This window comes from Macrosteles quadrilineatus, unplaced genomic scaffold (genome assembly GCF_028750875.1).
Source record: "Macrosteles quadrilineatus isolate MER2022 unplaced genomic scaffold, UCM_ALF_1.0 Scaffold_9__3_contigs__length_116548681, whole genome shotgun sequence".
Lineage (NCBI taxonomy): Eukaryota > Metazoa > Arthropoda > Insecta > Hemiptera > Cicadellidae > Macrosteles > Macrosteles quadrilineatus.
In genome coordinates, this window is record NW_026542602.1 from 41,350 (window position 1) to 55,208 (window position 13,859).

Sequence of the window (13,859 nt, forward strand, 5' to 3'; positions counted from 1 at the left end):
CGCACTGTAAATATAAAACATTATTGGAATTTCTTCCATTTTTTTATTTTCTGTTTATGTTTCGTTGTCATTTCGTCACCAGCATGGCAACCCATATATGGCCCATATGCAAATTTGTTTAAACTAGTAAACACGTCGCTCGAAATCGAGCAATTGCAAAGAAGTAAAGTAGTTATTTAAAAACAAATAAAAGTCATCATAATTTCCCATGAGTTTAAAAGACTCAACTCATAGATTACGTGCCTAACAGTTCCATATAAACAACATTTCTTGTAAATATTTTATCATTTTTCAAAAGCTGATCTGGTTTTTTTATGTTTCCCGCTATAGCCGTAATAGGTTGTCCGTGTTGATCATCGTCAATGATAATGTATGGCTGCATGGTACCACCCATTGTCGCCAGTACGTTTACAAATTTCAGTCAGTTCTTTATAGCGATAATAATATTATCGCTATACAACAAAATATTATTTTGTTTACATGACTAAGAACTACCCTACTACCTGATTTTCTGCTTAACCTCTCTGTCGCAATTTTATTTGCATGAATTGGCATTCATTTGGCTAGTTACTGTTGTATTGTAAATTATATTTACCTGAAAAAAATGCAGAATTGAAAGGCCTAATGTCGTCCAGATGGGGTTTTGTTTCCCTTAAATGGGAATAATGCGAATCCTTCAATAAAAGTTGTATTAAGGTTTCTTGGATGTAGTCACATTCTTTTAAAATCCCTTGACTTTTATGAAAACACTAGCAGAGTACCCGTCCTTCGTACGGGGTTGGCATATAAGTATAAAATGTTTATTGCAGTTATGCTCATTAACTTTCTGATTGCAATGGGGAAGGACACAGTTTGATAACATTTGCTTCTCTAAATTTAAGGTATACTATAGTATTACACATCTACCAGAGCCATAATGTTCTACCACTAAACAAATATTATTAAAAATTCTCAAAATATCACAAATTATTCATGAAATTAAAAACAGAAACATAACTGTAATCAATCCTTCTTTGACAGTTCTCATTGCGTATCACAGTTTTATAAATGCAAAAGAAATCGTGCTGCACCCTGTTGGTAAATCTAATAACTTTTTAAGGCTTTTGCATATCATAGAACAAACCTTTTTATTTGAAACAGCCGACTAAATTCTTTTATTCCCCCCCTTTAAATATGAATACTCATAAGATTAACATGGGGAACTACAGAGCCACTGGGGCGGAGCCCGAAAAGATTTTTGAGATAAGAATATGCCTATACATTTATGTTAATCGGGAATGTAAGCTATCATTGTGCCAAATTTCAGCCCAGTTCGTCCAGTAGTTAATGCGTGATTGAACTTCAAACACCCAAACCTTCACATACATATATATATTTTATATATATAATACGCTAAGCCGATTTTTGTGAACAGAACTCCTCCCTCATTTTTGGACCGATTTTGATGATTAGTGTAAAAGAAAATTGCCCTGATCTGTAGTTGTGCAAAGTGTTTTTCGTTGTTTGATATCTTTATTAGTTTGGGCAGGATCTTCCATCAAAGTTGGGTTTTCTCCCATAAGATTAACATGGGGGAATCTAAATATTTAATTGGAAACTTTGTCTCCACTAATTTGAGAGAACGGCTGGGCGTAGAAACTTGGTAGGAGGTGTCCAAAGAAAAATCTTGGTCTGTAGATGAGTTATCAAAAGATAAACGAAATAAATTCGCTTAGGACTCTGCCCCAGAAGCCTTTAAAGATCCCTCCACAGATTTGTTTACATTTCGGTCATGTGGATAATACTTTTTAATAAAAACAGCTGTTCATTTAAAAATTGTATTTTAAACAACACACACTGAATTGTCTAAAAAAATTATTTGCAATGTTATTTTCTGATTTTAAAATTGATTTTCTTCTGTATCATGTCATGTGTTGCAATTGGTTGCAATATAAAGTTCCATTACGAAATCAGTGGAAAATCCTTTTATCACAATAACTCTTACAATTATTTCTTATTGAACTATCTTATATCTATTTTACGGGTTGGTGACTGCCTTTTTCACACCTTTTCCCTACATTTTATCATATTATTCTAGACAGATCATCATAGGTTCATGAGATTATTGTCACACATGCTTTTAATCATTGAAAAAGTCTTCGATTGTGTAATACAATACAAAATAATACAAGTGCAGAAGGGCACTGTGCCCATTTGAGACGTGTCCATATTTTGTTAAATTAATAGTTGTTTTCAGCAACTGGATAAAACATGTTACAATATTTATGTAGAAATATGTGCATGATTTAGAAAGTCTTGGAAAACTGTAATATATTGCAGACTTTTCAGAGAGGTTACTTCGATGTATTCATTCAGCTTAGTGAAAATATAATATATATATGTATACAAATAAGAACTTCAACTCTTAGAGAGCCTTTGAATGTTATTAGACTAACAAAAAGGGTTATGCATGTTTACTAGCGCTACTCAGCAACAAAACCCATTTAATTTATCTCTAAAATATATATTCTTAAGGTGCACTGAGCAGCAGCCTAAAAATTCTATGTAACTTACCCTTATAATATAGTTACAAAATGCTCATACTCGCATTGTGACATTTATAATTCGGCTTATAATTCTCCAAAAGAAAATTCACCAGCAGAAGAATTTTATTGTACTCTTACCTAACATCCAAACACAGAAACCTTGCCTAAAATGGTACCTGTCTTGACAAATTATTTTCAGTGGCCTATATTACGGACCGTGGCCCACTGGGTTGGTAACATTATTGAAAATAACACGACGATTTTGGCTGTAAAATGGCCCATTGAGTAAATACTATTCAAGCAGCTACTGTCATGACAGAAAGGTCATATTCCTTTTAAACTAGATCACATCATTCTTTATAAGATACGTTGATTAACAATGCATGTAAACGTAAATATTTACGTAACAGCCAATTAACATTATTTTTTGCTTTTTGGAAATGCCACATTACTGTGTCATTCGCATTATTTGTTGCCAATGAAGCTGCACGACCATGTAAATGAGGAGGCTCCTAACAATCCGTAGAGAGATTATATTGACAACTTTATGTAACTGATAAGGCTGAGACAACTAACTATGACATCCCCCATGTCAAGGAATTCCAGCATTAACAGTAACCTCACAACCAATTTCTCAAAACTGTGCTAGAGGGTTATTCATTGGCACAGAAGTACGATATGAACTGACGCGACGTGACAAAGGAAAAATCAAACTTACACTGTAACGGATATACCTCCCTTTGGAGTTAGAAAGTGTCTTCCCAACAAACAGATATTTTTTCAAATAAAATCATAGATTAATCTGCATTACACTGAAATCACGGAAGTGTTTGAAAAGAAAAGATTCGCCAATACGATTTTAAATACTATTTAAACGTTCTTCCAAAGGAAGAGATACCAGATAGCTTAATAACAACTCCGATGACGTAATGTATGGGAAATAATTTATTCATTGAATGATCAACCATAATTGATATCTAACGCAATTAATATCATTATTGTTTTTACACTTACTAATCTTTAAACAATGCTAAATGCTCGAAATATGTACCCCTCGAAATATGTATTGAAATATGTATACTCGAAATATGTATTGGTATAATTTCACTCAATTTTTCGCAGTTAAGTTAGATAAATTAGCGTAAGCCTTGAAAGTAACCGTCGATTTCGACGGGTTTCACCTAGTTTATAATATTAGTAAGATAGGCCTATACTATATTTAATGATTAATGTCCTTGCCGTACCAGTTTAATTCAGACTTAGAGGGGTTTCCTTTGCCAATCATCATAAAGTTAAGTCCATGTTTCTTACAAAATAGTAGCACTTCGTCTAACATTCTTGTTCGTTGTTTGTGGAAATCTTCATATTGGTGCTGTAGGTGTTCCTCATTATATAGGTTGATGACGATAGTACTGTACTTTTTTATCTCTGTTTCTTCTACTTGGTGGCGTTCTATGATTTTGCTATGTTTCCATGGTTAACAAATCTGTTCTTTCAATGATTTCTCAAGAAATGCAGTACTATGTCAGTTCATTTTTCTTATTTGGTAAAATAAATCAAATTGTCCAGGCTTTCTCGATTTTTACTTTCTCCCCCTATACCATAGTATATGGAGAAAGTATTGTTTTCGTCAAAATTTTCGAGTTTGAGTTTTGAGTGGATATATTCGTTTTGGGTCCCCCTGGACCCAAAAAAGTGGTTTTCAAAGTGATGTCTGTGTGTGTGTGTGTGTGTGTGTGTCTGTGTGTCCGTGTGTCTGTGTGTCTGTGTGTCTGGATGTGTACAGAGCTAGAGACTACACCTGTGGTCCGATTTCGATGAAATTTGGTATGTAGGTTCTAATTCGTGGTATCTCCAGGCGTTTTTTTAATTTTTTTGAAATATTGATTTTTAATGGGGATTTTCCCATAAAAACCCATAAAAAACCGGAAAAATCTGATTTTCTCGAAAATGGCCCGAACGATTTTGATAAAAATTTAGTATGTTATAGTCCTTTATATTCTGAACAAAATGGTACAAATCCCATTTCTGTAAAAATTACGGTTCAAAAGTTATGGTAAATTATGTTATTTTCCCATAAAAACCCCATAAAATAACGAAAAATAGGATTTTAGACAAAAATCCAGTTTTTATTTGACATAGTATGTTATGGTCCTTACAATTATGATATTTTTTTTTAATTTTTTAGAAATTCTTATTTTTAATGGGTATTTTCCCATAAAACCCCATAAAATAACGGAAAAATAAGATTTTCCCAAAAATGGCCCGAACGATTTTGATAAAAATTTAGTATGTTATAGTCCTTTATATTCTGAACAAAATGGTACAAATCCCATCTCTGTAAAAATTACGGTTCAAAAGTTATTGTAAATTATGTTATTTTCCCATTAAAACCCCACAAAATAACGGAAAATCACATTTTCCCAAAATTGGCTCGAACGATTTTGATAAAAATGTAGTATGTTATAGTCCTTTAAATTCTGAAGAAAATCTTACAAATCCCATTTCCGTATATTTACTCTCACCGCTTACACATGATAAAGGTTGTTGACAAACTTATGGGAGAAAGTATGTGTCAGAATGCTGATACCGTTTATTTACATTGTAATATGTACAAATGTAAATTTAAATAGTAAATATTTAATTTCAACAAAATCAGTAAATGTACCCAATGCGTTTCATTGAATTGAAAACTAAATAACAGCAATTAAAATATACAGCTGATCAAAATATAACAATTCTGTTCTTCATAAGGATAACATGGGATCTTTGGGCAGAGCCCAAGAGACTTTTTCAAAAATGTAAGGCCAGTTTGCAAATCTACGTGACACGGTCTTTCCAATGAGACGTCAATGGATAAAATCGTTTAAGAAATGGCGGCGACAAAGTTTCATGTAGCGTATTAATTATATAGATTTTAAATCCATTTTGTGCTTACTTTTGAACCTATTTTAATTTATAAATACCTTCTTTTTTTAAGCTCTACAAAACGGTTTAAAAATAAATTGAAAACTTTTTGTTTTAGGGGAAAAAATTGAAAACCCCCATTTTTACCCCATAAAACCCCCCCGTAAACCCCTGTTCCCATGGTCCGATTATGCTGGTTCGCGAACTCGTTCGAATAAACGTAGGTTTACACGTTTTTTATGCGAGGAGTAAATACCTACGTCAAATAAGTCTTAAAATTGCATCCACATTCCAAAAAGACCATAAAATTAGTTAAAAATATTAATTCCAAAATGGCGACAAACTTGAAAAGTCGAAAGCTGTGCATTTTATGGTCTTTATGGAATGTGGATGCAATTTTTACTTTCTCCCCCTATACCATAGTATATGGAGAAAGTATTGTTTTCGTCAAAATTTTCGAGTTTGAGTTTTGAGTGGATATATTCGTTTTGGGTCCCCCTGGACCTAAAAAAGTGGTTTTCGAAGTGATGTCTGTGTGTGTGTGTGTGTGTGTGTGTGTGTGTGTGTCTGTGTGTCTGGATGTGTACAGAGCTAGAGACCACACCTGTGGTCCGATTTCGATGAAATTTGGTATGTAGGTTCTAATCCATGGTATCTCCAGGCGTTTTTTTCATTTTTTTGAAATTTTGATTTTTAATGGGAATTTTTCCATAAAAACCCATAAAAAACGGAAAAAACAGATTTTCTCGAAAACGGCCCGAACGATTTTGATAAAAATTTAGTATGTTGTAGCCCTTTAAATTCTGAATAAAATGGTACAAACCCCATATCTTTAAAAATTACGGTTCAAAAGTTATGGTCAAATATGTTATTTTCCCATAAAAACCCCATAAACAACAAAAAATAGGATTTTAGAAAAACATCCGGTTTTGATTTAACACAGTATGTTATACTCCTTACAGTTTTGATAGTTTTTTTTTAATTTTTTGGAAATTTTTATTTTTAATGGGGATTTTCCTATAAAAACCCCATAAAATAACAAAAAAATATGATTTTCCCAAAAATGGCCCGAACGATTTTGATAAAAATTTAGTATGTTATAGTCCTTTATATTCTGAACAAAATGGTACAAATCACATTTCTGTAAAAATTACGGTTCAAAAGTTATTGTAAATTATGTCATTTTACCATAAAACCCCCTTAAAATAACAGAAAAATCGGATTACCTCAAAATTGGCCCGAACGATTTTGAAAAAAAATTTAGCATGTTATAATCCTTTAAATTCTGAACAAAATTTTACAAATCTCATTTGCGTATACAGTTATCTACTCTCACCACTTACACATGATAAAGGTTTTTGACAATTTCATGATGTTTCATAAGTTTTTGACAAACTTATGGGAGAAAGTATGTGTCAGAATGCTGATACCGTTTATTTATTCTGTGTTCGCTGGTATTAACAGGAAAAAGTTGGATCATCAATTAAAATGACGTTCGAAGCATTCCAATTTTACTTCTTTTCTCTCAATCCTTGAACCTCATTGGTCCGTTGCCTGTGTTGTTATGAGAAAAACTACGCTGTTGTGAAATGAAACTATGCTGTTATGAAACACTGAGCTATAATTCTAACTGGAGGTAGCACTGAATGTCAAAGATGCGTGTCGCCAGCCGCCATGTTTGCGTGAGTCTGGTGTCATAAGAAGCCATATTATTGCTATAACTATTATTATACTTGGCAAATACCTACTTTGTATGGTCGCCATTTCAAAGAAAATTAATAAAGTATTCAAGTATGACAAAAATACTCACTGCTATACCAACCTAGTTATAAGAAGCCATGTCATTGCTATGATAAGAAAACTTACTGCTATACCAACCTAACAAAATCAGCGACACGCTTTTGACAGACTTCTGCCATGGCAGTGCTACCTCCAGTTATAATTTTAGCTCAGTGTTATGAAAGTAAAGAGCTGTTAAGTGAAACTTTTCAATTCTAAGAACTGAACTGAAATGGCTACTTTAAAAAACTGTCGTATTTAAAACGGTAATAGGTAAAAACATTTTGGTGAATGTTCCATATAGGTAATACGCTATTACCATTAGCGAAAAAATCTCTCATGGCAAAAATAATACGATCCTGATGAAATTTGTACAAAACGTGTCGTGTAAACCTAACCTACAACGAATGAGTCCGCGAACCAACACAATTGGAATACGCGAAAATGGGTTTTTGAGGGTAATAAGAATAAGGTAAAGATTTTTACATGAGCATAATGAGTGAATTTCCAAACAAAATTTAAAATCTTAACCAATTGTAAATAGCTTATGTGTGGCATGCAGAAGGAATTTTGTATATATTTTATGTATTTCTGTAATTGACGTAACCAATGCATAACTTATGTAAATCTGGTTAAATAAATCACTCATGACTTTAGAGTAAAATACCCCCGCCGCAGCAAACCTGCATACTAAGCGAATTTCCATTTGCCTAACTGGATTTACACTAAAATGTCTCCCTTAAAATATCACGTAAACTATCGTATGTAACTCGTCCAAAATGTGTGTACCGGACTCGTATGGTAATCCCGTACTCGACTTCGTCTCGCACGGGAACAACCACACTCGTCCGATAAACACACTTATTTTCAGGACTAGTAACGTAATATACTATTACCGTGTACTTAGTCAGCTGTTGAAATAAACAGCTAATTTCAGCGGCCTATTTTATAAAAAAAAAATCTAATTTATGTTCTGTCCTAAATAAATTGTGTCGCACGAAAATCCCGTACTCGGCTACGCCTTCGATAAAACACCTTACCGCTTACCGGGCTAGTAACGTAATACAGTAGGCATATACTATTATTTTCTTTATACCTACTGCATTTAGATAAGGTGTTTAAGTTTCTTAAGCAGCCATTACAGTTTACAGGTGGTTCTGATGTGTGTTTCTAAATACTGCAACAACTCTATGATTTATTTTAAATACCCCCCCCCCGCAGCAAACCTGCAGACTAAACGAATTTCCATTTGCTTGATTGGATTTACACTATCTCCTTAAAATATCACAAAATTATTCCCTATTTCAATATTGCACTAGTTTAACAAGTACTTAGGTATGTTGTAACAGGGAGGGTTTTAAGTTTAAAAATATTATTACATGTAGGTAGTTTAGTATGAAATATATGCATTTTCAAATTTAGATCAAAAGATGTTCATAAACAAGCTAACTACAACAGTTTACTTATTCTCCATAAGATAAGAATAACATAGGGATTTTAAATTTAAAGCTGTTTGAGTTTTCTCCGTAACCATTAGGCGCATAATAATGCTTCAATATACTAAATAATTTTTTTTAAGCTCTACAAAATAGTTTGGAAAGAAATTATTGCAAAATTTTATGTTGTCATTGCTTTTTATGGATCGCCATATTGTCAATGGAAAGGTTAACAAAAGAATCAAAGCATCTGCAGTTTGTTTAGGCAAATTAACGCAGTTTTTCATTTCCGTTGTAAGTTGCTGATACAAATGTACTACAACTAATTTAATATTTCAAAGTGTAACAATGAACAACGTAAAATTGTTGTTTGGGTTTATCTGTTTTAACACTAAGCTAGTAAGTTAAATGAAAAAAAACTATGTACTTATATCATTATATATTTCAAATAAATGTATGATTGAAAAAAACTTGGATGGATACCATAATCATCCTCTAGCAAAGTTTGGCCTAGGTATCAAGTTTTAACTACCTTCTTACACGAAAAAAAAAACAGTTAATAAATCATAATACAAGTGCGACAAATGTCTAATTATTTTAAGCCTTCAAACGGCAGAACACATATTATATACACAAGATAGTTGAGATAGCATTGACAAATTTGAAGGAGACTGCAAGCGCCGTGAATAGAAGTCGTTCGGAGTTTAAAAAAAGAACGACTCTCATTATACTCAACCGATCTGTTCAGCAAGAGCTGTTCACCTTCAATTTGAATCTCGCGCTCTTTGTCGATCTGTTTTGCTTGTCGACATTTTGCGTGTCGATAAAGTGGGAAAATTTACACAACCGTCCCACTTAACAGACATCCCACATAACCGACATCCCACTTTACAGACATCCCATATTACCGACACTGTCGACATTTTGAGTTGTCGACAAAGTGGGACTATTTCAGTGTCGATCTTTTGGGATGTCGATAAACTGGGACCCCACGACCGTTGAAGGTCATTGCCAATAATTTAGAAATTGATCAAGCTGGCCTGTCTGTCTACCCCCGTTTCGTTTCCAAGATGGTGGTAGTTTTGTAACTGTGTAGGTGAAGTGTTACCTCAACATTCCCCACTGAGACTAAATTAGTCTTGGTACGCTTCTGTAGAAATTTTAATTCACTCCGCAATTTAGTTAACAGTGAAATCAATAGTTTATCAAGATGATTATGGAGCCTGTACAGGTAAGAGAATATTTTTCAGAACAGTGAATGGGTGTGTTCTCGTTTTGTAATTTTACCTAACTACCCTACTTGTATAGTACTTTCTCATTCTTTATTTGTTCACCATTTCAATTGCTAAATTCATTAAATTATTACTCCCGATTGGGCCCACTATTAAGGCCCTAAATTTTCTCTTCAGCCTAAAGTAAAAACTACCTCTAATTTAAAGACTACATTAAGCATCTGGCTTTTTTGCTTCCCCTTCCTATCGTTGATGTTAAATCCATAAAATGCTTCAAGCTGTTGTTTGTTGTTGTTGGCCTACTAACGTGTTTGTCAAACATACATTCCATTAAGACATTGTGTTGAATGGAATACCTAGGCTATTATTGTTAAAAATATAGGCTCAAACATGGACACAACATACCTAGGCCTATATATTGGCCTGTACTTATGCTAAACAATGGCCAAGCCAACAAAAATATTCTCTTTTTATAAGTTATGCCATTATAAATTAGGCCTACAGTATTTTTATCGTTAATTTTGAGGCATGCTGTTGTTAGCACCTAAATAATTTTATCTTGCTGGATTTGTTGAAAACAATAAATTTTCCTAAGTTGGTTGGACAGTTCTACACTTAACCCTCCGAGCGTCGAGAGTCTACGCATAGACGAACAAAACCCCCTGTGGGGCGTCGAGCATCTACGCGTAGACGAACACGCAGTGTTCCGTTCAATTTGCATTCAAATAGGCAATTCTAAATTCAATTCGACGCAATGGGACAACTGATTGATATTGGTATCACCGTTTACGGCAGAAGTTGGGCTTTCTCCCAATGTCTGTCTCGAGCCACTAAACTGTATGTAGTGATCGTAGCGCAGCTGTAAACTTTGTCAATGTTTTGTTTGTTGACAGTTGCTTGTTTACTAACACTTGCTTGTAAATGGTGGATTGTTGTTTTAGATGTCGTGTTAATTTCTAAATATGGATAGTATAGTGACATTCGTGATTGTTTATTTGAGAGTGGTGATGAGTTAAATGATCCTGATGAAGTGGACATAGACAGTGATTTAGAAATAAATGAACCTCCAACATCAGATTCAGACTAGCCTGTATTAAGTTAGTCTATTATCAGATTCTGACCATAAACATGGCGCAGAAATCACTTTTACACCTATAACTTTTTGTTACTATACTTTATCTAACTTATAATAATGTTTATATATTTGTAATCTACATAAAATTTCAGACAATGTGGCTATCTTCAAATAGTTGTAGGCCTAGAAATATTTTATTTTGACTTAGCGCGAAGCTAAAAGTTTTTTTAGATTCTTTATATTTTGATTTTTTTGTGTATCATTTATAATTTTTTTTTATTTTTATTGCAAATAGGCCTAACGCCTACATTATTGTAGCCCATGAACCTGTGAACAAAATTATATACAAAACATCATAGTTTCTGACATTTAAATAGGCTCTAGGTTATGTTTAATGAAATCCTGCAAATCAGTAAAAAACAGCTTGACGCCAAGGCGTTTTTGCTTGATGCTTGGAGGGTTAAGATTAGGTATGCTATTTTGCACAGCTAACTTATTAAGTTAGTAGGCCTATTAAGTTCTTGACTGAGTAACACACCAATTTCACTAAAACAATACCATTAAGGACCAAAGGCCTAGGGCATATACCGGTATTGAGGCAGTCAATTGTTTTATGCTTTCTATTGATCGATTCAACCCCATTTAATCAGCTGTTTCTTGTTAGCAGTGTTACCACACGCCCTAAGTTAAACAAAAATCCTGCTTATGTGGTTGCTGAACCCTGTTTTATTAACCTATCCCGCTTTAAAATCCTAACTTATTTTTTCCGCATTTTAGTATCGGTACCGTATCGTACAAATTATGTCACATCTCAAATGATCTTTTGGCCGTGTCCATGTGAAAATTGCCATTTTAACCTTAACCCTAGATGGGTATCGCACGTAAATATGACGTTGTGCAAGTTATTTTTAGCATCTCAACCCCACCCCCTCAACCGACAATACCCTCCTTCCGGCAGTGCTCTCAGCAGTCATTTGCCGTGCGATGGCTGCCTTGGTTTGGTCGTAGTGTGTTTCTTTATGCACTTGCCAGTCAATTTCTTGGAACGCATATCAAACTTACGTGTCAATACCCTTTGTGGAGGCCTATAATAAAACGGCCGGCTAGTTTATGGTAAAACGGCCGGCAGTACATAAAATTTACGTATTGATACCTTAAAAGTGTCATACTATATGACGATACCTTACTATGCGATTCCTATGAAACGTCAAATTTACGTATTGATCCCCTTAGCGTCATGCTGTATGACGATACCTTTCCAGGGTTAAGTGACATAAGTTACTAGGCGTAGGAAAGGTACCTAAAATCCTATTTCATTCCACATCACGTTTTAATCCCTCAAAAATCCTGGCTTTGTAATAAAAGTCTTGTTTAGCCTATGGAAGCACTGCATGTCAGAAATTCACTCTTGTATCCTAAAGAAGGCAATGCTTATAAGCCTATTACCCATTGTCTTTTAAGTTCAGACTTTTGTAACTTAGGCCTAGACTTCAACTTTTAAAAAATTTAGATGGGAATTAGGACATAGGCCTAGCTCATTGTTGTTTTTTGATGACTACCGGTAACTTAGTTTCCAGTTGGTAAAAATTGACAGGTCGATTTCTTTTCTGCACAATTAATTAAACAACCTGTTCCTGTCTGTTGAGTATACTTACCTATTCAATCTATGGGACCGGTAGGCTAAGTTAATTACGGTATTAATTAGTTTTTATCTTTAGGCACTTAACTTTGAGTTATAAAAACTTAAGTTGACGTTCAAGTCAATGTTAAAGTTAATTCAACGTTAACGTTAAGTCAACTCAGTTGACTTAAGTTGAACTAAATATCTTATAACTTATAGTTTATTTTAGACTGGCCCACTAAGCTCTGTCTAGGTGCGGTAGCAGTGGATGTCTTAGGATTGAGTAGAACATTTATTTGTCAGTACGGTACCGTAAGCTCTGGGTATTCCTAGGTAGGATAAGACCCTGTGAATAAAGGTGTGCAATACACCATTGTGGGGAAAAGAAAGATATAACTTAGAAAGAGGGATTCATGTCACACCACGTAAGAAAGTGTTCTTCATTTTATGTCTCCATGGGGTAAGATGGGAGGTGGAAAGGGAACTCATTTCTCTGATCAGTGCTGTTAAAATATTAAACTGTGGTTTGTTTGTGCTTAACTTTGGCAAATCAACCGTGCAGAACTAAAGCTTATTCAGCAATTTCTGCACATGTGTGTGCCTAGTCCCAGACTCAGCATCGCAGTTATCTCTCAAACGAGTTACAGTTTTTTTCCGGTAATCCTGGCCGGTGGACGTAATATCTTTATAGGAGACGTTCTGAAATAAACCTACAAGAAGCCTGTATTTCCTAGTACTGTATACTTTATTGATATGGTAACCTGAAAGCTCTATCTTGTTTATAACAATGAAAGTACTTTCCTGTTAAAGGGAGCATTCATTATTATGGATGATTTGTTTGATGTGTATCGATATTTTCTTTTTCTTTCCGATATTAAGTAACGAATATTAAGTAGGTAACAAATTGAAACAGTCAGCTGACACTACGATGAATAAAAATATTGTTCAGTATCAACAAACAATTTTAAAAAATATCAAAATAAATCTGATCTAAACTAACCTAACCTAACTTACCAACTTGCTAACATTTGAAACAATTCAGCAAGTTTGGTTAGATTTAGTTATTTATGTTAGGTTGGTTTAGAACACAGTTTCATTTTTTGATCAATATCAATCATGGGACGCAACTATGTCCGTATTTCAACCCAAATATGAGTGAAGGATGAGTGTAGGATGAGTGTAGGATGAGTGGCGCGTTCTTGTAGTCTTGTGAGTGACTAAGGTCGACTTATTCACTTAGACATTAATAGCTTTTAAGTAATAGCCCATACAGCTAATGGCAAC

The 13,859-nt window shown here is 34.0% G+C and overlaps 1 protein-coding gene across 1 annotated transcript in view; it reads left to right on the top strand.

Moving 5' to 3' along the window:
- The first annotated feature begins 9,718 nt into the window (after positions 1-9,718).
- The window catches only part of LOC129002507 (cell division cycle protein 27 homolog), a 28,513-nt gene continuing 24,372 nt past the window's right edge, over positions 9,719-13,859 (top strand). Inside the window, exon 1 of the mRNA XM_054430365.1 lies at positions 9,719-9,878. Coding sequence (XP_054286340.1) covers positions 9,858-9,878 — 21 coding nt within the window. The 5' untranslated portion in view covers positions 9,719-9,857. The remainder of the gene's footprint in view (positions 9,879-13,859) is intronic.